Source organism: Macrobrachium nipponense, chromosome 19, assembly GCF_015104395.2.
Source record: "Macrobrachium nipponense isolate FS-2020 chromosome 19, ASM1510439v2, whole genome shotgun sequence".
Lineage (NCBI taxonomy): Eukaryota > Metazoa > Arthropoda > Malacostraca > Decapoda > Palaemonidae > Macrobrachium > Macrobrachium nipponense.
In genome coordinates, this window is record NC_061088.1 from 55757874 (window position 1) to 55780837 (window position 22964).

Sequence of the window (22964 nt, forward strand, 5' to 3'; positions counted from 1 at the left end):
AACAGTGAACAGTGTTTAGTGAAGGCGAATTATGACATAGTCAGGACATCATGCTAAGTATGATGTGATAAAGATGTCATGTGCTTCAGCCAGTTTGATAGAGGGCAGAGGGAGGCGAGGCAGAAAGGCTCGAGAATCAAATGCAAGAGGTTGAGAAACTTAGCTTGGGCATAAGGTGTTTTATGCTGTTATTATAAGAGAAGACTGGACACCTAGAAATTTTATAAAAAGTTCCAGTTGGTAACCATAGATTTAATCTTTGTTTCTACAGAGATACAAACTGAGTTGTTTCTGTGAGGATTTGGACTTTTCTTTTCATAAAGTGGAGTATCCATTGCACATTGCATGTGTCAGCTTACTACTGGTAAACAAAAGAATAATGCAGGTAATGGTAAACAAAAAAATAAAGCAGGTACCAGGACATGCTACCCTGACCTGACCTCTCTCAGCCTACCCACTCTATTTTTTTCCAGCTGGAATTTTATTCACACTTGCTTATCAAGCTAGTGATATATACATATTGCACTGAACTTGTTTGTATAATTCCTTTGTGCATTTTCCCAGTTGTGATTTCTTTTGAGACCCATTTTGGTCATGTTTAGCTAGTGATACTTGTGTGTTTCAATGAGTGCTTTTTTGACCTTTGTGTAAATGAGATTCGCTACACTGCTGGTGAGCCTGGTATTAGCCCCCTTGTTCTTTGTGGTGGCTACTATAGAAGTGAAACCCCATTGTTGATGATGTGCAAGGTAGAAAACCAGTCTAGTTTTATACTTTTTTTGAATATTTAAATTTTATAGTTCCATAGCTTTATGAAGTCTTTTTGCAGGATAGTAGTATAGACTTTTCTGAATTGCATATTTGTTTCAGGTCACCCGAAAAGACTGGTGTTTCTACTGGCAGTGGTTCTAATGGAAATAGCAGCAGTAGTAGCAGTAGCAGTAGTAGTAGCAGTAGTAGTGCAGCAGCAGATGAAATACGTTGCAGTGCCACCCAAGAACAGTTACGAGGTAAACTTCAACAGCTTAGAGTACGGGCTATGTTGATGATGAGATCATTACGTGTAGCGAAGAAGGAATTAAAAACAATCGTAACTCATGCAGTTAGTGCAGGAAAATCTTTGGTAAGGAAGTTATTTGTTTGTTTATGAGCATATATGAACTATTGTTGTTTAAAAAATTATATTAAAGGTATTGATGAAAAGTGATTCATTTAATTTTGTTGTGATCATCTACCCTTTGACATGGTGGCAAGGCTCACAATGTACATATAATTGCTTATAATTCTTGTAAGTGAATATCCTGGACTGATTTTGTACCTTGGTCATGCAACCTGTTTTAGTTGTAATCCTTTTTTGTCAATATGGGTTTGGTTAAATAACCTAATAGTTATATAATAATAAAAATTTAAAATACATTTATCATGAAAGATTGAAGTCTGTTCATATTAAGTGTTGAAAATTGTAAACATAAATTTATCTAAATGATGGCAATTGAATATGTATACGTAATGCTATATCTTTTTTTTCAACAGAATGTAACACTTGTTAGTTTAAAAAGCCAGTTAGAGTATCTTAGAGGAAACTTTCGGAAGGCCATTAAAGTCCTAAATCAGTGTGCTGCAATACCTACTCCTAGTCTGTAAGTATCATCCCTAGTGGTAAAACATTTTTCCTGTGTTTATTCAATATATTGAGGATAACATTGAGGCTTCCAAATGTATATATATATTTTTACAAACTGTAATTTTGAGGTTTTACTTGCTGGCTATATGGATTGAATGAATGATTTGTATGATCAATACTACAAAGATCTTATATCCCCAAAACCCCTTATTTAAAAAATGGCTGAATATGATCAAAAGTTCTACATCTGAAACAGAAATCACAGAATCATATAAGTACATCCATTCTTTGGAATTGTGAAATTTTGTAAAAATGAAAATACAATATAGACATCCTTGTTATGGATGTGAACTGTGTATATGTTGATTGCAATCTGTTGTTTTCTCTACCAATTATATGTGCACTATATCCTACAATTGTGATTGGTGAGTGATTTGATAATCCATACATCGTAAAATGGAGGCTCTGTCTTATAATTGCTATGCTGCAAAGGGAGGGCATTCCCTACCCATTCTGTGCTCAGTCATTCTCTGCCCCATTGGGGTTAGTACCATCTGTGCACCTCATGCAGTCACTGTAAACATTATTTAAGGATCTTTGCAGCATCCCTTCGACCCCCAGCTGCAACACCTTTTGTTACTTTTACTGTACTACCTCCTTTCATATTCTTTCTTCAATCTTACTTCCACCCTCTCCTTACAATTGATTCATAGTGCAATTGCTTTAAGGTTTTTCTCTGGTTACACCTTTCAAACCTTTTCCTGTCAATTTCCGTTTCAGTGCTGAATGACCTCCTAGGTTCCAGTGCTTCACCTTTGGCTTAAATTCTATTTTCAATTCAATTCAATCTTTCTATATGAAGTTTATATGTTTAATCAGTGTCATATAAATAGAATAATTGCTGTGTAATAATGGTCTGTCAGGTGGGAAGTTGGTCTATCAGTGATCAGGGCCAAAGGCAACGAAAAGACCTTGTTTGAAATTCTGAAGTGCTGCTATGAAGGACAAGGAGTGAACATCACAAATTTTTGGGAATGTGAAGGTAATTACATGTGCAATACATCCCATCTGAGAGGTGATAGAGATGTTGGTTTCATGGTGTAGCTAGAACTGTCATCAGAACCCCACGTCATTTGCCCTGATTCTGGCTTAGCACATCATTGAAAATGTCAAGAAGGGCAGGCCTGAGGATATTTGTAAGATTACCTTCATTTGCCATGTCGTGGTTTCAGCAGTTTATACGAGGAAGACCTCTGTAATATTAGATTACCAGTGAGTCATTGAAGAAGCAAATGCAGCTTTTTCTGACATTGTAAATCTTAGTGCCTTTCAAGAAAGCTATGGTGTGAGACAGGTCCTAAACAGTAACAAAACTTTTTTTTTTTTTTTTAAGTGTGTGTTGTCAAAGGCTTTCATTGTGAGGGGTTCGAAGTGTGTTTCTGGACACAAGGTACCTCGGGACAGCATGACAATTCTTTTGGTTGGTAATGCAGAAGCCCATCCAAAGTTCCAGCCATTATTGATCCAAATCTCAGAGAATTCCAGAGCTTTGAGAGGCTACATGTCTTCCCCCAAGACGTGAATGACAGCTGCCTTATGCATGACATCCTCTGGGAGGCTGTTACACAGTCTAACAGTGTGAGGAATAAAGGACCTCTGCATATCCGTCCTGCTGTTCAGGGAATCTGGTTGCTTTTGCAAGGTAAAGGGGATCAGAGATCAATTTTGAATGTGAAAGATCTTTGTTGAAATAAAACTTATGAAAAAGTAACAAACAAAGAGACCATATGTCGATTGTCCAGGTCGTAACTACTAATATTACTGCTATAAAGGAAAAGACTTATCCAAAACTGGGGAAGTCAGCCAAGGAAGGCATCATAGTCAGGGAAATTGAGGGAACAGTAAAATGAGGCCAGTGCATATTCCTAATGAGTTTCAATATTTGAAATGAATATGCCCTATCCTCAACTGAGAAGCGTGCTCTCCCTACATATTGGCATACTACTGATCTAAGTTAAGTATATCTTAGTTAAACCAGACCACTGAGCTGATTAACAGCTCTCCTAGGCCTGGCCCAAAGGATTAGATATTTTTACATGGCTAGGAACCAATTGGTTACCTACCAACAGGACCTACAGTTTATTGTGAGATCCGAACCACATTATATTGAGAAATGAATATCTAATCTCCATAAATAAATTCCTCTGATTCTGCATTGGCAGAGCGCTGAGAATCGAACTTCAGACCACCGGATTGGTAGGCGAGCGCAAAAACCACTCATCCAACGAAGAACATACTACTGATCTGATTGATGGAAAAAAAAAAGAAAATAGAGTATGCCACTTTTTTAGGAAATCCTTTGTAAAAATAGATGTCAGGTGCGGTTAGGGTCAGTGTTTCTAAATTTGCTGTCAGGAAGTTTTTAATATTGTACCCTTTTTAGGCATGGAAAAGATTATTCCTTTAGATTGTATTTACGCATGCTTTCCTCTCAGTCATGTTGCCTGATATTTTATACAGCAGTAGCAACAGAATGTAAGAGAGAGCTTTTAATTATGTCTCCCCAGAGAAAACTATGCCAATAGTTATGAATTTGCAGGTGATAAAACTTTACTTAATCCTTTCAGAATAAAATGCATAATGAAGGTAATTTGAACTTTGCACAACATTGAAATACTTCTGTAGATTTTAAATCTTTGCATTGAAGATTTCCCATGTCAGGGGTTGTCAGTTAAAATATAGAAGGTTAAATGTAATTGAATTCTCTACCAGTAATTATGCTTTGTATATATAATTTGTAAATTCTTTTCTTTTTCAGTACATATGGTCCTAGCTTAGGTGTAATGTATTACAATAATCTGGGTGTAATTCACCTTGGCTTAGGAAAACCAACAGTTGCTTGTCTTTATCTTCAAAAGGCCTTACAAGAAACACAGATATTAGGTGACACAGAATCCTCAGAGACTTCAGGTTAGTATGTTTAATCAGTTTATGTATATTCTAATTTTAACTTTAGTGTACATATTGACAAACTGTATCTTCTCTCCTTTGTGCAGCATGCCTCAAAAGTGTTGGATCGGAAATGCTTACATTATAATTCTGAACACTTAACTTGCAACCCTAGCTTTTTGTTTATTTTTCTTTCTTGTTCTACTAGAAAAAATATCTGTTCAGCCAAAAATTTAATGTTTGAAACATTGTCAGATATATTTTGTTACAAAGCTATGCTAAATGTGTCTTTGGTCTCATATTTAGATTTCTTCCTAAGAGGAGTATCCTTCAGTGCAGGCTGGATTTAACTACTTTGAACTTAGTAATAAAGTAGTTAAATGGTGGAGATGGAGGATGAGCAGTTGGATATGCCATTTTTTCTTTCTTTTGGCCACCAGATAAAGAAGATGCATATCTACTCTACCCTGTGTACTCATTTTACTGGATGAGCAGCTTGCCATCTTTGTTGCTTTACAAATACATTTGCTTCTCTTTGCTTCACCATGGTCTTATTTTTCTCTCATTATGAAGAAGAAACAAGACCAATGCCAGTTTGAGGTACTTGGGTGATCATGTGGCTGCTTCGTGACCCTTTTTCAGTACATCCATATAAGTATTTCTCTTTTTGTAGGGGGAAAGATGGCACTTGAACTTTCCTGTGGGACATGTGTGCTTCCTGGTCCTCTCCACAATGGGAAAAGTTTGGTAGGAGGAAGAAGGAGAAGACATTTGCCAGCTTCTTCAGGGGCTAATACTCCCCTGGTGATGCTGCTGAACTCCTCCAGCTTTTTCTTCCTTCAGCATCTGTTGCTCTTCCTAATACGTACTCCTGGGTTTACTTCTTTATGGAAGGTTAGCTCCTTGTGTGGTGCTAACCCTTTTATATAATGTCTTGTCTTGTCATGTGAGAAAATGGCTGATGCTTAGGAGTTGTCATCTTTCAAGTATCCTCTGAAACTCTTTGCCTACTCTTTAACTTTCAGGAAGGGCGACCTTCTGACATGTCTGCTGCTGTTACTGCAATTCCCATGGCTTTTTAATTTGCTGCAAAAGAAAGGGCTATCCGGCTGCAGTAATGTTTTTGTAGCAGACCCTCTGGCAAGTGTTTTAACATCTTCCATTTCAGCCTCAACCAGATCTTTGAATAGAGTGAAAGAACGGAAAAGTGAACCAGGGAGAAAGGAAGAAGTATTCTTGCCATTCTTCCTCTTCATCTTCTTCCTTGTCATTGTCATATTCCAGTGTATTTATGTCTTCCTCATCCCTGGACTTGCTTCCTCCATGTGTGAGGAAGAAAGGGAAGTTGTAGGCCTTGCATCAAAAGTCAAGGATAATTGGGTCCTCTTCCTCATTGCAGGAGAGCGAGGTGCCAGATCGTAGATGAGTGATCATTGTACCTCTGACAGGTCTGCTGTCTCCATGTAGGCCATTTTGATAAGCGGGCTACTTCCCCATCTCCCATGCTCTTGTGGTCTCACACTGGGACAGATCTATACCTGCCACTTGCTTAATCTGTTGACCAGCTGTCTGTTGCTGTGGTCTCCAGGTTAGCTCATGGTGTTGTGGAGAAATGAGCAACCTGATTTCCAGGTTGGGGAGTTTCCTTGCCTTGGAGTCCATATCCATGGCATATATTCAGGCTGCTGTGGCTCATTCTTTGGATGATCACATTTATTGACATGACAGGTATCTTGTCTTTATCATGAGGGCAACCTTTCAGAGGTTGCTGGTGTCTGGGGATAGGGTCCTGACATTCATAGCACACCAGTTCATCTATCAGGAGGCATAATTTGGTCTTTACATATGAGATAGAATTATGTACCTTTGTTGTTAAGACAGGTCTCTTAGGAGAGTAGTCTTACATTGTTCCCCTGAGTAAAGTAGAAGCAGTTCAGGAGAGGGATTCCTGAGATATCATTTTCAACCCACTCTTGTTGGGGACAAAGCATTCATACCATGTAGGTGGGTAATGCCATCAGTGGACCTCTTGCAGTGCACTGTAGGCATTACTTTAGTTATTTGCAGTGTGCCTTCAGCCCCTAGCTGCAACTATTTTACTTTTACTGCACCTCCTTTCATATTCTCTTTCTTCAATTTACTTTCCACCCTCTCCTAACACTTGATTCATTGTGCAACTGCGAGGTTTTCCTCCTGTTACTCTTGTCAAACCTTTTACCGCCAATTTCCATTTCAACGTTAAGTGACCTCATAGGTCCCAGTGCTTGGCCTGTGGCCTAAAGTCTGTATTCAACTCAACTTGAAGCATTTATAGCCAAACCCTAATCCAAGAAAGGTGAGTTGGAATTAAGTTCTGATACTGAGACTTGATGAGACCCCCTTGTGAACCCTTAAAAGGAGCCTTTTTAAAGGGTTTAACTCCAAACTAATCCTTTTGGTAGGTTTCAGCCAAAGCAAAAAGAGTTAGCAAGTTAAATCTTTTTCCTCTAGGATTTGCTTTGTGATTGTTGATGGAGTCCTGTATCTCTGTTCAATGGACATGGAGATCATTTATAAAAAGTGTTACATGTTAAGTCTCATAGTTGTTGCTGGGACTATCTTAGCTGGAATTGCAAGGAAGAAACCATTTCTTCCTCTTTTGAAGTTCTGGTATTGAGGTATAAGGAATATGATCCAAGACAGTGGGATCAAACCACTAAATATATAACAAATTTCATTACTGATTCAGTAAACATCCACATTCCAAGATCTTCAACCCAGTAACAGCAGAAAGTAAGTTTATTGGAGGTCTGGAGAATTATTGTTACTGATTCTTCAAAAACATAGAATTATCCAAAAAATTACTTTGTTTAGAAAACACTTTATAATCTTTTGAAGTCTTGCTTCCTTGGAGATGATATTCCAAAACTGAGCAAAGTCACCATGCTACTTAGGAGCATTCATGTAGCGAACATTTGGCTGGCCCGAAGGATTAGATAGTTTTACGTGGCTAGGAACCAATTGGTCACCTAGCAACGGGACCTAAATTTCCATCACCAGAAATAAATTCCTCTGATTCCGCTTTGGCCAAGCCGGGAATTGAACCTCGGACCACCAGATTGGCAGCCGAGCGCAAAAACCACTCGTCCAGCAAGGAACTACGAACATTTGGAGATTTAAAAAGATAGGGTCCAAGTTAAAATTGTGTTTAGAGCGCTCCCCTTTGCCACCCATAAGCTCAAATTTTGCTCCATACACCTTTTCTGCTAGTAAGAATTTTTGCAAAGAACCAAATACGTACAAGGAAGCAGAAGGACCTGTCCTTAACTCTTCCTCTGATTATCTCAAGTAGAGGCAGCCCTAGTTAACAGCAGGGATTTCATTCCTGGGCACCTGATGCTAAGCAAAAATTGCCTCTAACCAAAATTCAAAAGTCTACGGGCGCCACAATCTACCTTACGGTGCCCTGGACTTTTTAATGATGAATTTTGCTTAATCATAAAGTAGGTCTGCATAGTAGTTCTACAAATTTTTAATGCCAGCTTCAATGAACTTACTGGTAAATCTTGGCCTTGTATGAGAGAGAGAGAAAGTCACCTTACTCAGACTGCCAACGTTTTCCCAATCTCTTTATTTATCATATCTCCTAGTTAAGTTAAAAAAACGAATGAGAATGATAAAAGTATCATTAGTAATGTTATAATCGTTGCTTAAACGCTGCAGCCATAAATAACTGAACAATAACAGTTGTTTTGCTACAACCAAACCAAATCTGATAATAATGTTTTGCTTGCATTTTAGCCATCGGGCAGTAGTATAAAGTTACTGTAGTTATGGTAAAAATGATTTTGATTAAGTAGAACCGGACTTAAATAATTTTTCATTATACCTTTATTTGGTATGGAGAAAATATTGGCAAGGAAATATAGTTCTATTAAGTTTAAGCTGCAGTTGTAGCTGAAGCTGAGAAAACAAAATGTTCGCACTGCTATTGACTTTAAATTATTGTGCATCAGCAACATGGATGCAACTTTACTGCAAATAATAGTGGAGAAAAAAGTATTTTAATAAAAAATACTGGCCATGAAAGAAAACATTTTACTGTTGTTTTCATGTCAATAACAGATAAATAAGTAAATATTGTATTATAATGACCCTGTCTCTGCCCTCAGCTGATTTTTCCAAACCAAAACGTAGATCGCTTTGTTTGTATTTTATAATACTATACGTAGTAATTTGAAACTACATAGTATTTTTGGATACAGTGAAGTAAAGCACAACTTTTTAATGGAGCCAAAGAAAAGATGGATATTCGTTATGTGCCATCTATTAAAAAAAAAAACCTTGTGTATAAATAGAGTTTCTAGGGATTAATTTACGCTGAATAGAAGCAAGAAAATCGCTTTGAATTGAGTTAAATACAGCAAAATAATATGACCTCTGCCCTCAGCTGATTTTTCCAAACCAAAACATGATCGGTTTGTTTGTATCTTATAATACAATTTTATAATGCAATTGGTGATATTAGAGTACATACAATATTATTGGATACAGTGAAGTAAAGGATAACTTTTTAAAAGAGCCAAGGAAAAGATGCATATTTGTTATGTTTGTATTTTATGAGTCGGTCTTGGCATTTAGCCTAAGCCACCGATAACCAGACAACGGCGATATAAACCCTACGGAGGGTAAAACCCAGTTTTGAATATATTTAACAAGCGCCGTAAAAATGAAATGCCGCTAGCTGACACCGATGGTAACCCTGGGCTGCCTGTAATTCTTGTGATTAAGTACCATGCATTCTTACAACCATGAGAATACTTGTTCATACTCATAGAATATTGTTTTCCTGAATGCCCCTGCAGGGAACCAATCCAAAAAATGAATCATCTTGTGTAGCTGCCCACTAGGGCCCACTTGTTTGGACATGGATCTAAGAACAGCAAACGACACAGCACTCCAATGGGTAGAACAATGGTGCGATAAGATATGAGTGAATGAATAGAATATTCTTATTTCCATCTTTCCTATTTAACTTATTCTTTGATGAATTTGTATTTTTTATATTTTTCTCCCCATAGGAAGCATTTAGTATGCATTTTTATTCATAGATGGCAGTGTACATTGCTTGCTTTTTGAATTTTCAGTGTCAGACACTGCTCTTGAGAAATTCTCGCCCAAGTTCATTTCTTTGTCAGCATGGAAAAAATACAAAATTTTGGATATTGCATGAATCTAAATTTTATTTCCTTCTTTTTTACATTTTAAGCATCCAAAATAATTCTTTATGATATTGCATGATTTAAAAATGCAGTGAATATCGCATAGTCTACGACTCAAGTTATCTTGGGAATGTAAACATAAAAAAAATTATACTCTACAAATTAAACACCAACTTACGAACAATTTTAGGTATGAATGGCTGTCTGGAAGGTAACTTGGGTAGTTACTATAAATTTAGGAATAAAGCCAATTAAATATAAAAAATGAAGGGAACAGTCTAAACCATAACGTACAGCTTTCCAATTAACGAAATTTGGCAGAAAGTTGGAAAATTACTGTATCAACTACAAACCACCAAGACATGCCTTAAGATTTAATAAGAGAGTTAGATGATTGAAATGCCCCATCAAATATATGGGGAAAACATCTAGTATTGAACAAGATCTTATGAATACTTTAACCCTTAGACGCCGAGCTGGTATTTCCGAAAGTGTCTCCCGTATGCCGGCGGCGTTCGCGAGTGAGCACCGGAGCGGAAAAAAAGTTTTTTTCAAAAAATCACGGCAAGCTTAATTTTCAAGATTAAGATTTCATTTTTGGCTCCTTTTTTGTCATTGCCTGAAGATTAGTATGCAACCATCAGAAATGAAAAAAAATATCATTATCATATATAAATATTGGAATATATGATGGCGCGAAAAAAATTTTCATATATAATTGTATACAAATCGAGCTGTGAGCAAAACGTTTAAGCTAATGAGTTAATTATTTTTTCGTTGTATTGTGCACTAACTTGCGATGATTTTGGTATATAACAAATTGTAAAACGATCAAAGCAACACAGAGAAAATATTATCACAATATGATGCATGAATTCGTAAGGCGCGGAGGAAAAAAAGTTATTTTCAAAAATTCACCATAAATCGAAATATTGTGCTAGAGACTTCCTGTTTGTTGCCAAATGAAGGTAATTGATTGAATATTACTAGACTGTAAGTGTTGTAGCTTAAAATTGGAGTTTTCGGCCATTTCAGTAGAGTTAAATTTGACTGAAGGACGAATTTTTTCTATTTATCGTTATTTATATGAAAATTTGTCAAAACTGATAGAAGCTACAACCATGGGTTGTTTTTTGTTGTATTTTACAGGAAATTGCGCACATTTTCATTTATAAAACTTTATGTAATGGCTAATTTAAAATGGTGCAAACATTACGACAATCGGACGAAAAAATTTCTGATTATTTTCGGAAGAGTTGCCGCACGGACATAAGGAAAAAATTTTTTTTTTTTATAAATTCACCATAAATCAAAATATTGTGGTAGAGACTTCCAATTTGTTGCAAAATAAAGGTAAATGATTGAATATTACTAGAATGTAAGAGTTTTATCTTACAATTGCGTTTTTCGACCATTTCGGTAGAGTCAAATTTGACCGAAGGTTGAAATTTTGGCACTTATCGTTATTTATATGAAAATATTTTAAAACTGATAAAAGCTACAACCGTGGGTTTTTTTTGTATTCTACATGAAATTGCGCACATTTCCATATATAAAACTTTATGTAACGGCTAATTTAAAATGGTGCAAACATTACGACAATCGGACGAAAAAGTTTGTGATTTTATTGGAAGAGCTACCGCGAGGACGTAAGGAAAAAGTTTTTTTCATAAATTCACCATAAATCAAAATATTGTGCTAGAGACTTCCAATTTGTTGCAAAATGAAGGTTAATGATTGAATATTACCTGAATATAAGAGTTTTAACTTACAATTGCGTTTTTCTACCATTTCGGTAGAGTCAAAGTTGACGGAAGGTTGAAATTTTGGCACTTATGATTATTTATATGAAAATATTTCAAAACTGATAAAAGCTACAACCATAAGTTATTTTTTGTTGTATTCTACATGAAATTGCACACATTTTCATATATAATACTCCATGTAACTGCTAATATGAAATGGTCCAAAAATTATGTCAAAGTGACAAAATAATTTCTGAGATGTGTCGCTGATGCGTTTTAGTGCGAGGAGAAAGAAATTTGCGCTTCCGCGCCAGGGTAATGATTGTAAACAAAACAACGCCTTGATCCGTGAGCTCCCAGCATCCCCCAAGGTGCGTGATTCAAAAGTTTTCGTCTAGTAGGCCTATAACTATTTTTCCACGAATTAAAAAAAATTTTTTTTTATATCGACGTATATACGTCCAATTGGCACGCAACAGACAATTTATATCGACGTTTAATACGTCCAATTGGCGTTAAAGGGTTAACAGCGCCCTAAAACAGTCAAGCGGCACCGTAATCCCGCAATGGCGCATTAAGTAAAATTATATTTATGCAGTATAGTACTATAGAATTTACAGTACAGTAGTACTGTACAGTACATTATAGTATTATAAATACTGTAAAGTGAAAAAAGCCTAGCTTTAATCCTTTGGGTGTGTAGAGTATGTAAAGATATAATAAGGTTTTATACAGTGTACAGGTAGCTGTAGTGTTCAAGTTACATAATTCGTCTTACGATAATCCGATTTTATGAGACACCAAATTACAATAGTCTAACTTTATCCCCTCTTCTAGTTAAATAAGTTTAAAAAGAGCAAAAGAGAATGATGAAAGTATGGTTTTAATGTTATACTCGTTGCGTAAACGTGTACCGACATGAACAACTGAACGAGAAACAATTTTTTTTTCTAAGTACAACCAAATTGGATAACAACATCCGTTTGGCTTGTATTTCAATCATCGTACTATAGTACACTATTACCGTAGTTGTTATAAATGACGTTATGTAGAATAGAACTGAGATATCTTTAATGCAATAACTTTATTCACTATAGGTCAAAGATCAATATAGATAAAAGATCAATCGGGAAATATACTGTTACATTTAAACCTACTTATGACTGAAGCTGAGAAAACTGTTCAAGCTGCTAATGACTATTATTGTGCATCAGCAACAAGGTTAAATTTCCAGTAAACATATGCCATCAAACACAACCATAGATAAAATCGAGATAAAATAATTTTAATCAGAACTACTATGCCTGAAAGAACACATTTTACTGTTGGTTCCACGCTGATATAAAATAAATAACATAAAGTTCCTATTGCGATGATATAAAGGAAAATTGCAAACGGAATCAAGTAATTTTTTTATGCAATAAACATGCCGCCAACATAATCTGTTTACGAAAAAAAAAATTAATTCACAATCACAACGAGACATATTCAATTCATATTTCCACCTAAAAACACGTCGTATAAGGAAAAATAACCTTGTCTCATATAAGTCAAATATCTTGATATTCGTTTATGATAACTAGAAGTAAGTAAATTCGCTCAGAATTGTATTAAATATGGTGAAACAAACTCATATTCGCCATCAGCAGATTTCAAACCAAAACATTGGCTGCACCACGGAATACTAGCTTAGATTTGCCGTAGTATTTTATAATACACATTTTAAACATAAATGCATGAAAACTTAGAACAAAAAGCTGAGGTTTCATTGACAAAATGAGTTATAATTAGCTCCCAAATTAATAAAATAACACCATGCATTTTCGGAACAGTGGCGGACAAGAATGAACATGAAAAAACATCCTCTGACAACGTGGAGGATAGTTACAAAAGCTGCTTTAAGTTTTATCATATTTATGTACAAAAATAAAATTACCCTATACGTAGTATATTTTCATACACATTTTAAACATAAAAGCATGAGAATTTATAAAATCGACACGTTGATTGCTAAATTAGCACTCTTTTTTACTCTATTTTTTCGGAAGAGCGGCAGGTGGCGGCTTACAAGAACGAACAGGAAAAAACATCATATTTATAACGTGAAGGGCAGTTTTAAAAGTTGCCTTAGTATCATATTACTGCGCAGAAATAAAAATACCCTATACGTAATACATTTTCATACACATTTTAAACATAAAAGCATGAACATTTATAAAATTGACACATCAATCGCTAAAGTTGCACTTTTTTTAACTATATTTTCGGAAGAGCGGCAGGCGGCGGCTCACAAGAAAGAACATGAAAAAACATCATCTCTGATAATGTGAAGGGCAGTTTCAAAAGCTGCCTTTGTAATCATATTTCTGTGCAGAAATAAAAATACCCTATACGTAATACATTTTCTTACATATTTTAAACATAAAAGCATGAACGTTTATAAATCGACACATGCAAAGCTAAATTTGCACTTATGTAACTCGATATTTTTGGCATAGAACAGCGTCAGAGGCATATACAGTAGAGACCCGGTTCACGACCGTATTAGAACTCGACATAATCGGATTTCGCCACTAAATTTCCAATAAACTTTGTATCTGTTTTCAACCAAAAAACCAGTTTCCGACCCACGACCATATGATGTTTGTAAACAAAACTGTTTCCGCCAGCCGCCGCTAGTTGGCGTCATCCAGTGCTACCAAATGTAGCATAATTTCATGTTTTTTAGCATAATTTGACCCAAGAATTGGAGCTTAGCATAATTTCTTTCACACTTGGGTTCTAGTACAATTTTAGAATGTAATTTTACTAAAATTTTAAATAAAATGCAGAAAATTCCTCAATTTCATACACAGCTATAGTGAATGTATCTTCAAGTGAAATTGCCTCAAAAGCAGCACTAACAAATGAGTTAATTGCTAAGTTTGAACCCAACTAAGGAATGTTAAATTTTGTGAATATAAATAAATACCCACAGTGGCATGACAAACGATCAGTAAAGTGTTAATAATGTTTTTTCTTCATGAGTAAAGAATTACTTTTTTTCCTTTTTTAAGTTTTATTTTTTTCAGTAGTTATCAAAATTTTAATTATGTCTGAAGTGATTTTCACACAATTTTCAAGTATTTATTCATTGTGTATGTGATCTGTTAAAGAAAAATAGTGTTTCAGTGGCATGATAATGATCAAGTAATAAGTACGTATGTTTTTCTTCTTGAGTGGAGACTGGTTTGTTTGTTTACCTTTTTTTTAGTTTTAATTTTTCAGTAAATATCAGTAAATAACAGTTATATTGGAAGTAATTTTCACACATTTCAAGTATTTATTAATTGTTTATGTGACCTGTTAAAGAAAAATGGTTCTGAGTGGCATGATAATGATGCAGTAATAAGTAAAATTTGTTTTTCTTCACATTTGTATGTGTGATCTTCACGCATTTGTCAAATAGTATAATAGTGATTGCATATCAAATAGTGTACTAGTGATTGCGTATGTGTTCTATTAAAGAAAAATGGTGTTTTATTACGAGTTTCCTAGCATGTAAAGATCATCAAATTATTAGTTATAATATTGTCTGTTCGTCACTTTGTATCATTTCACCTAATATATAAATGTTTTAAATTTCCATTACATCGTTGTTTTAGCTCAAATGTATTAGAGAAATGAGATAATGATAGATTAATATCATAATTCTGGCACAAAATTGCACCATATTTGGCATAAATTCTTGCTTGGACCGACTAGCATAATTTAGCAAAACGGTTGGTAACACTGGTGACGAACCCACTCAGCCAATTGTTTTAAAAGGTCCGCAACTAATGTTTGACAAAAAAATTCAAAACGTGTCGTGTCTTGTACACCTTGCGCGCATTTCGTTTGCTTTTCGGTGGTATCAACTCTATACACAGTTACCTTTTGATTCATCATGGGTCCCAACATTACTACTGGCTATCTATTAAAACCTTTTGCTATTGTTAATCTCTGAAATAATGGAAAAATGTTTACATGGCATCTCGCGTTTTCCTTCTTCAAAATGTTTCCATCATTTCCAACTCCAAAATAAACCTGAAGTTTCGTTTATCCTCTCCTCTGCATGAAAGTGATAAGCGAAAAAAAAGATTTAATCAAGCACCCTTGCTTGATTTTTTTTTCAAGCGTAGACATATGTATTCTAAAACCATGTTCACACTTGAGGCGTGCGTTTCAGTAGCAAATAGTAGCAAATGCAATGCGTAAATAAGTGTTAGGTTGGGAGTGAAGGCAATGTTACGTACGTAGGTTACATGTGCGGTTCGGTAGCGAATGCAATCTTAAAGCTTGTTAAGCTTGCCGGTAAAGAAGAAGTTAGTCATAGCTTTTATCAGAGAAGCCACTATGCCATATTAAGTGCGTAGTAATTAAGAAATTAAGAAGAATCTTTTATGTTGTACTGTAATACGTCAATGTTTACGTGTAAGATTTGGTAGTGAAACCAGTTACGTAACATGTTCGGTTCGGTAGCAACGCAATCTAAGCTTTTTAAGCATGCCGGTAAAGAAGAGTTAGCCTTAGGTTAACTCAGAATCCGCTACAGTATACATTAATTATAGAAATTAAGTAGATTCTTTTATGTTTACTGTGAAAATACGTCATTGTTTACGTGTGAGATTTGGTAGTGAAACCACTGTCACATACGTAACGTGTGCCGTTCGGTAGCGAATGCAATCTTAATCTTTGTTAAGCTTGCTGGTAAAGAGGAGGTTAGCCTTAGCTTAATCAGAGAAGCCGCTATGGTATAGAATAATTGTAGAAATTAAGACGATTCTTTTATGTCTGCTGTAAAAAGACGTCAATGTTTACGTATGAGGTCTGGTAGTGACACAGTTTTCATATGCAACGCGTGCGTGGTAACGAACGCAATCTGTATGCTTCGTTTATAAGCGTAAAAAAAGAAAAAAAAAAAAAAAAAAAAAAGAGGTTAGCTTGATATTAAACTCAAGAGATGCTGGTACGTAATGGTATAGTAATTAAAGACATTAAGAAGATTCTTTTATTTATACGTACGTATATATGTACCATGCAGTACCATAATAATTGTCAAAGTCTAATAAGCTTGAAACCAGCCCTGATACTGGACAATTTGCCGTAAAAGACGCACCTTTTTTATAAAGACATTTATGAAACAAAATTGTTAGTATCATAACATTACATTTACTGAAAGATAATTTTCAAGCGAATTTGTATACAGTATTGCAGTCGACTCCGTAAAAGATTTACCATAAATTAATATCGAATGTAAACTTTTCTAGGCTTATAGCGAGATATGGTTTGTTTACTACCATAGTCCCGATATAAACCACCAGGGCTGCGCTATGGTTTGTTTCCTTAAATGCCGACTTACCGTAGGCAAATTATTGCAAGTTTTTGATAAATATAAATTGGTTTTAAATTTAATAGTTTATTAATTTACTGTAATAATTAGACTTGCTTTTCAATGTTTTTATTATGTTAGCAACACATTTTATGCCTACCCACTACACTACGTTCTACTTACTATTTACCTAGGTAGCCTATGGCGCTTGGTCAACAATCGGTTGGACGCAGGCTAGTTTTCTTTTATACTGTATATTATACATTTAAAATTATAAATACACGTTTAACATGATATTTATTTAACTTTTAACTTATTTAGTTGTAATTTACATGTAATGTATTGTATAAAAAGGCAAGGTTAGGGTAATAATTAATGGTCAAGAACGGATTAATCCAATTTCAGTTATTTCTTATGGGAAAACTTGATTCAGTTCTCGAAATAATCGAATTTCGACGCTCCTTCTGGAACAAATTATCGTCGAGAACCGAGGCTCTACTGTATTTTACCCTAATACCTATGTAATAACTCCATAAAAATTTGTTAATATCATTTGCATAACCTTTATGGTCTGAACAGCATTTCTACAAATGTATGAACTTTGTTAGACATAAAAATACCTTAAAATGTCTTATTTTTTTAATGAATATTTTTGAGGACAGCCGTAAAACCGATTCGCTGTTAAGCAATTCCGCTGTTAACCGCAGGCCACCTTACTTCTAGAGTTTGAATACTAAATATGACCCTAATCATGCTCCCTAAGTATTAAGCTAACTTCTAGGTGAAATTAAAGTTGCTGTAATTTCATATAAAAGTTAGCTTAATACATTACCCTTAAAAGTCTTCTCAACCACTTTTCTTTCAAGAAATTCTTTTTTCTCTCTCTTTCTCTGTTCTGAAATTCCTTTTCATGAACACACAGTGCTTTTTATTTGGACTAATACAACTCTTAGTTATTTGTCTATGTTTTAGAACAGCTATTTTATAATTCTAGACAATAGGGGTAAAATTAAATCAATTAAAAATTATCTACCACTAACTGAAAGAGAGAGAGAGAGAGAGAGAGAGAGAGAGAGAGAGAGAGAGAGAGAGAGAGAGAGAGAGAGAGAGAGAGAGAGAGTTGTCTTTATATAAGTATTAAGCTAACTAATAAATGAAATTAAAGTTACTGTGATTTCATTTAAAAGTTAGCTTAATATATTACCCTTATAAAAGAAATAAATGGTTGGTAAAAATATAGGAGAGTGTGAAGATTACTACATACGTATGGAGACAGAGAGAGAGAGAGAGAGAGAGAGAGAGAGAATTATGTAAACATAATCTATTGCTAATGGCAACACTCCTCTTTTGTCACATTACTTGACATATATGACTGCTCTGGACTTTGAGCTTCTGGTGGAGTTAAAAAGAAGGACGTCCGAAAAGAATTTTTAGATTTTAGTATATATGCATCCTTTTTTAATTACAGTTATGTATATTATTATCTTTATTAGTGTTATTATTTTTATTATTATTTTCTGGGCTCGGCCGTGTTGCTCCGTGAAATAGGTTCCTACAGCACCATTTCTAAGGTAAAATATTGCTATAATACCAGAGAACTGCTAAATTGGACATGCCAGAATATTCTGGCTCGCTCACCTTCATTAAAAGGTGTCGGTATAGTTCTGGGGCGAGTGACAACCACTACCACGGCACCCTCTCCAATTAGCCTCTCCTACATCAAAAACCATTAAGAAAAGGGGAGCCGTCGTACGGCTCACTACCTACCACCGCGTAGGTAGCGGATGGTGCCGGCATTCCTTCAGATAGCCGTACACGAGACGCACGCGTTTTTTCTTTGCTCTCTTGTGTTTTTTGCTATTTTGGTTTTTTCTTTCGTTTTGGATGGTCAGTCTCCATCTGCATCCAAGTTAAGTATTGCTTTAAGTGTTGACACTATTTAGGAAGTGTTTTTTGGCCTTCGTGCCCTTATTATTTAGGTTTTTAGGAGTCGTCGCATCACGAGGCGGTGGCTCCGAGCCGCCATTAGAGCGTTCCCTTTGTGTGTCCCTTCGGTTTCACGTGGTCTTCCATACCTTGTGATCCGATTTGTGATGACAGTTTGTATTTATCATCTTCAGGGGTTTGGATGCTGTTTTTGACGATTATATTTATGTTTTTGTATTTATTTTATTTTATTGTATTTTATTTTATGTGCTGGCACGGGGGTTTTCTTAACAAATCTATACATGTACCATAAAAATTCTCTCATCTCAGTAAGAAAGAGAGAGGTAGATAGGAGTTGTTCATAACCCTCTTACGCCGATTGGACGTATTAAACGTCGAGTCAAAATGTCTCCCGTATGCCGATTGGACGTACCATACGTCGACTCAAAAAAGTTTTTTTTAAAATTCGCGGAAAAATACTTATAGGCCTACCAGCCGAAAACTTTTGAATCACGCGCGCCTTGGGGGATGCTGGGAGATCACGGATCAACGGCCATTGTTTTGTTGATTCAGCGCGACCCAAAGTGCATGCGCGGAATCCTTCCTTCTAGCTCCAGCCAGCATCATCGTAGCATCATCCGTCAGCGATCTTTTGCCGCAATCGTGTTTGACTGAGCTTGTGCGAGACTTTGAACATTTGTGTTGGTACAGAACGTTCATAGAGATGTCTGACCGTCGTATGACACGCGAAAGGCGCGTTTTACCCGTCGGAAGGGATCGTGTTAGAAGAGTTTTGGACTTGGATGCTGGCGAAGGACCCAGCACCCAACCTGACCTCGCTCCTCAACGCCGTTCTGTGCGACCACCGTGTCGATGAAAGTGCTTCGAATGTGTCTCATTCTTTCGCCGTTTAGTAACCCCAAGGAAGCATCGTGCCATCCTTAGGGGCATTCGTAGGAATTTTGGGAGGGCTCAAACCAAGAGACATTGACGATTATTTATCGGAGCTCGATCGAGAGCATTTGGCAAGTCCTCATTTTGATGGCTGGGGTTGGTCATCCAGTGACGAGGACATTAGCTCCCGATCATAGTGATGACGAGGATTATTTGCCCCCATGTCCGTTCGAGGGTCACATCCCGAAAGTGAACTAGAATTTAGTAGTTATAGTGCTTATGAGGGGGAATCTGAGGAGGGGGAGGACGATGATTTAGGATCAAGTTTGTTGGCGATGATGATACGGAAAGCGAAGGCTTGAGTGAGGGAGATGGGCCAGTGAGGGGGGTTCGTGTGGGAAATCAGTGCCCGCCCGCTCGTGCCCGCGCGCGCGCGCAGGGGGCACGTAGAAGGTCGGATAGTCGTGCTAGCCTAGGGTCGTCCGAGAGCGACGATGGGTGGACAGAGGACCCCACACCACCTACCATGCATCCATTTACGGCAAATCCTGGCCTCACCGTACCTGTTCCCCTGACTGCTCTGGGTTTTGTTCAGCTTTTCCTTACGCCGGGAATTGCTGGAGTACCTGGTAGCAGAGACGGTGGACTACGCCAGGTATTGCCGTGATGAACTACGCACGACATTATCTTATCACTGGCGAGGCTGCGACCTCCCTGACATGGCGCATTTTTTGGGGCTCCACGTTTTTTTTGGATTGATTCCTGCTGCCGACGTCAGGATGTATTGGAGGCGTAATTTTCTTTTATGTACGCCCTATGTGCCCGGCATTATGCCCCGTGATACTTTCCTGGCGTTGGACAGATATTTTAACGCCTTCAACCGAAGGGCCATACCCCGGAATAACTCTGATCGCCTCATTTTAGTGCGCCCAGTGTTGGAATATATTCGTGAACGCTGTAAAACTCTCGTGATTCCTGGAAAGAACCTTTCTTTAGATGAGGGGATGATGCCTTACAAAGGACGTCTAAGCATCAAAGTGTATAACCCCAAGAAGCCGAAGAAATATGGCGTGAAATTTTTTTTTATTACCGAGGCCAACACTGGCTACGTCGTGGACTTTTCGGTGTATTCCGGGGTCTTCTCCACGATGCTTGACACTGTTTTCGAGCTTGTGGATCGTTTCCGTAACCAGGGATACCACCTGTTTATGGATAATTATTATAATCCTCGGTATCCCTGGCCCAGGAACTGTAATGATGCAGGTGTTCACAGTCAGTGGTACCCTTTCGGTTGGTTTGCTTGGGGCCCCGAAAGTTCCCTTCAAGAGGTACCGCCACTAGCCATCAGCAACATCTGGCAAGAAGGAGAGAACACCAGTGGTCGGCGGAAGGGTAGCTGTCTTCGTCATCTGTTGGAAGGGTGTCCGACCTCCGTCCCCATGATTACGGACGAGCCATGAACCCTGTTTCCAAGAGGAGATCGTGCAGCGGAAGAAGACGCGTCGACAGGGCCGAGTTGTGTATGAGCAGTTTCGTGTTGAGCGCCCTACCGTCATTGGGCACTACAATAGGCACATGGGAGGAGTTGATCTCTTTGATCAACTCATCCAATATTATCCCTTCGCCAGGAGAACCAGAAGGTGGACACAGAAGCTCCTCAAATACATCCTTCAGTTGGCCCTCCAAAATGCCTACGTACTCTACTGTGGGTACTACGGTCCCGATCTACGGAGGATGAGCCACTTACAGTTCCTTGAGGCAGCCGGGGAAGCCCTCATCAACTTTGATCCCAATGAGTGGCCTTCCATGTCTGCCCCCCTGCCCCGAGCTGTAGATCTACCATAGAGGAAAGGGCAGTACCTTCGGGGTGCCAACTTCGGTCATCCTTCTGCCGACGCCCCTGCTGCCGCCGCCCCGCTGCCGCCGCCCCTGCTGCTGACGCCCACCCCCATGCTGCCGCCGCCCCTGCTGACGCCCCCACCCCCACCCCGCGCCCCTTCTCGTCGGTAGTGGACCCTCCGTGTCGGCTAATGCCAGGGGATCACACACTGGATCTCCTAGAAGGGCGCAGGCAGAAACGGTGCCGGGTGTGCCATATGAATGCAGAAGGAGAGACACCCGGTTCTTCTGTCGCACCTGCAAGATAGCTCTATGCAGGTTCGGGGAGTGTGACCGCAAATACCACAGTGTGGTCTTGTATTGGAGTGCGACTCAGCGGCGGTCAAGGGAGGGCGCACGGAACGCGCCCTATCCCAGCGGCCGTAAGGGCTGCGCGTCTCCCTCCTCCACCTGTACCTCGTCATGTCGAGAGGAAAAAAATGCAAGACTCTTCAATGGAGGAGGGAGAAAACAAGAATAGAACGAAGAGTCAGGATTACGATGAGTATTCTGCATTTATTTTATATTTTAGTTTTATATTTATTACAATTTTTTATATATCTGAATGTGTGCATGATAAAATAATAATAAGACATTTCATTGTATGCGAAAAGAGAAGTGTCACCTGCATTCCTTTTATTTATGTATTGGTACCAGAATCGAAGAATGTAATATATATATTTTACTATAAAAAAAATTATATATATACGTATATATATATATATATATATATATATATATATATATATATATATATATATATATATAAATATTTTTTGGGGGGGTAAGCAAATTACTTACAGTCTAGTAATATTCAATCATTTATCTTCATTTTAAAACATATTGCAAGTCTCTAGAACAATATCTCTATTTATGGTGAATATTTGAAAAAAATATTTTTATTCCGTCCGCGCGCCGATTCTCGGCCGAAAATCTCGGAAAACGCGTAGGTCACATTCTCCTAATATTTGTGCCTTTTCATATTACGCTTATTTTATAGTTTTATATATGGAAATGTGCGCAAAAACATGCACAATTATAACAAAAAATATTGGAAGGTGGAAGCATTTATCATTTTGAAATATTTGCATATAAAGTACGATAAGTACGAAAAAAAACTTACGATCGGGTCAACTTTTGACTCAACGAAAAGGTAAAAACGCATTATAACATAAAAATTACAGTCTAGTAATATTCATCATTTATCTTCATTTTTAAAACATATTGCAAGTCTCTAGAACAATATCTCGATTTATGGGTGAATTTTTGAAAAAAATAATTTTTTCCCCTCCCCGCGCGACGATTTTCGGCCGAAAATCTGCGGAAACGCGCTAGGTCACATTTCTTCCTAATATTTGTCGATTTTAATATTCCGCTTTTTTAAAGGTTTATATATG

The 22964-nt window shown here is 37.2% G+C and overlaps 1 protein-coding gene across 1 annotated transcript in view; it reads left to right on the plus strand.

Moving 5' to 3' along the window:
* The window catches only part of LOC135217133 (CCR4-NOT transcription complex subunit 10-A-like), a gene marked incomplete in the record, with an annotated part of 352258 nt that overhangs the window by 106223 nt on the left and 223071 nt on the right, over positions 1-22964 (plus strand). The window contains 3 exon segments of the mRNA XM_064252844.1: positions 871-1123; positions 1534-1640; positions 4443-4594. Coding sequence (XP_064108914.1) covers positions 871-1123; positions 1534-1640; positions 4443-4594 — 512 coding nt within the window.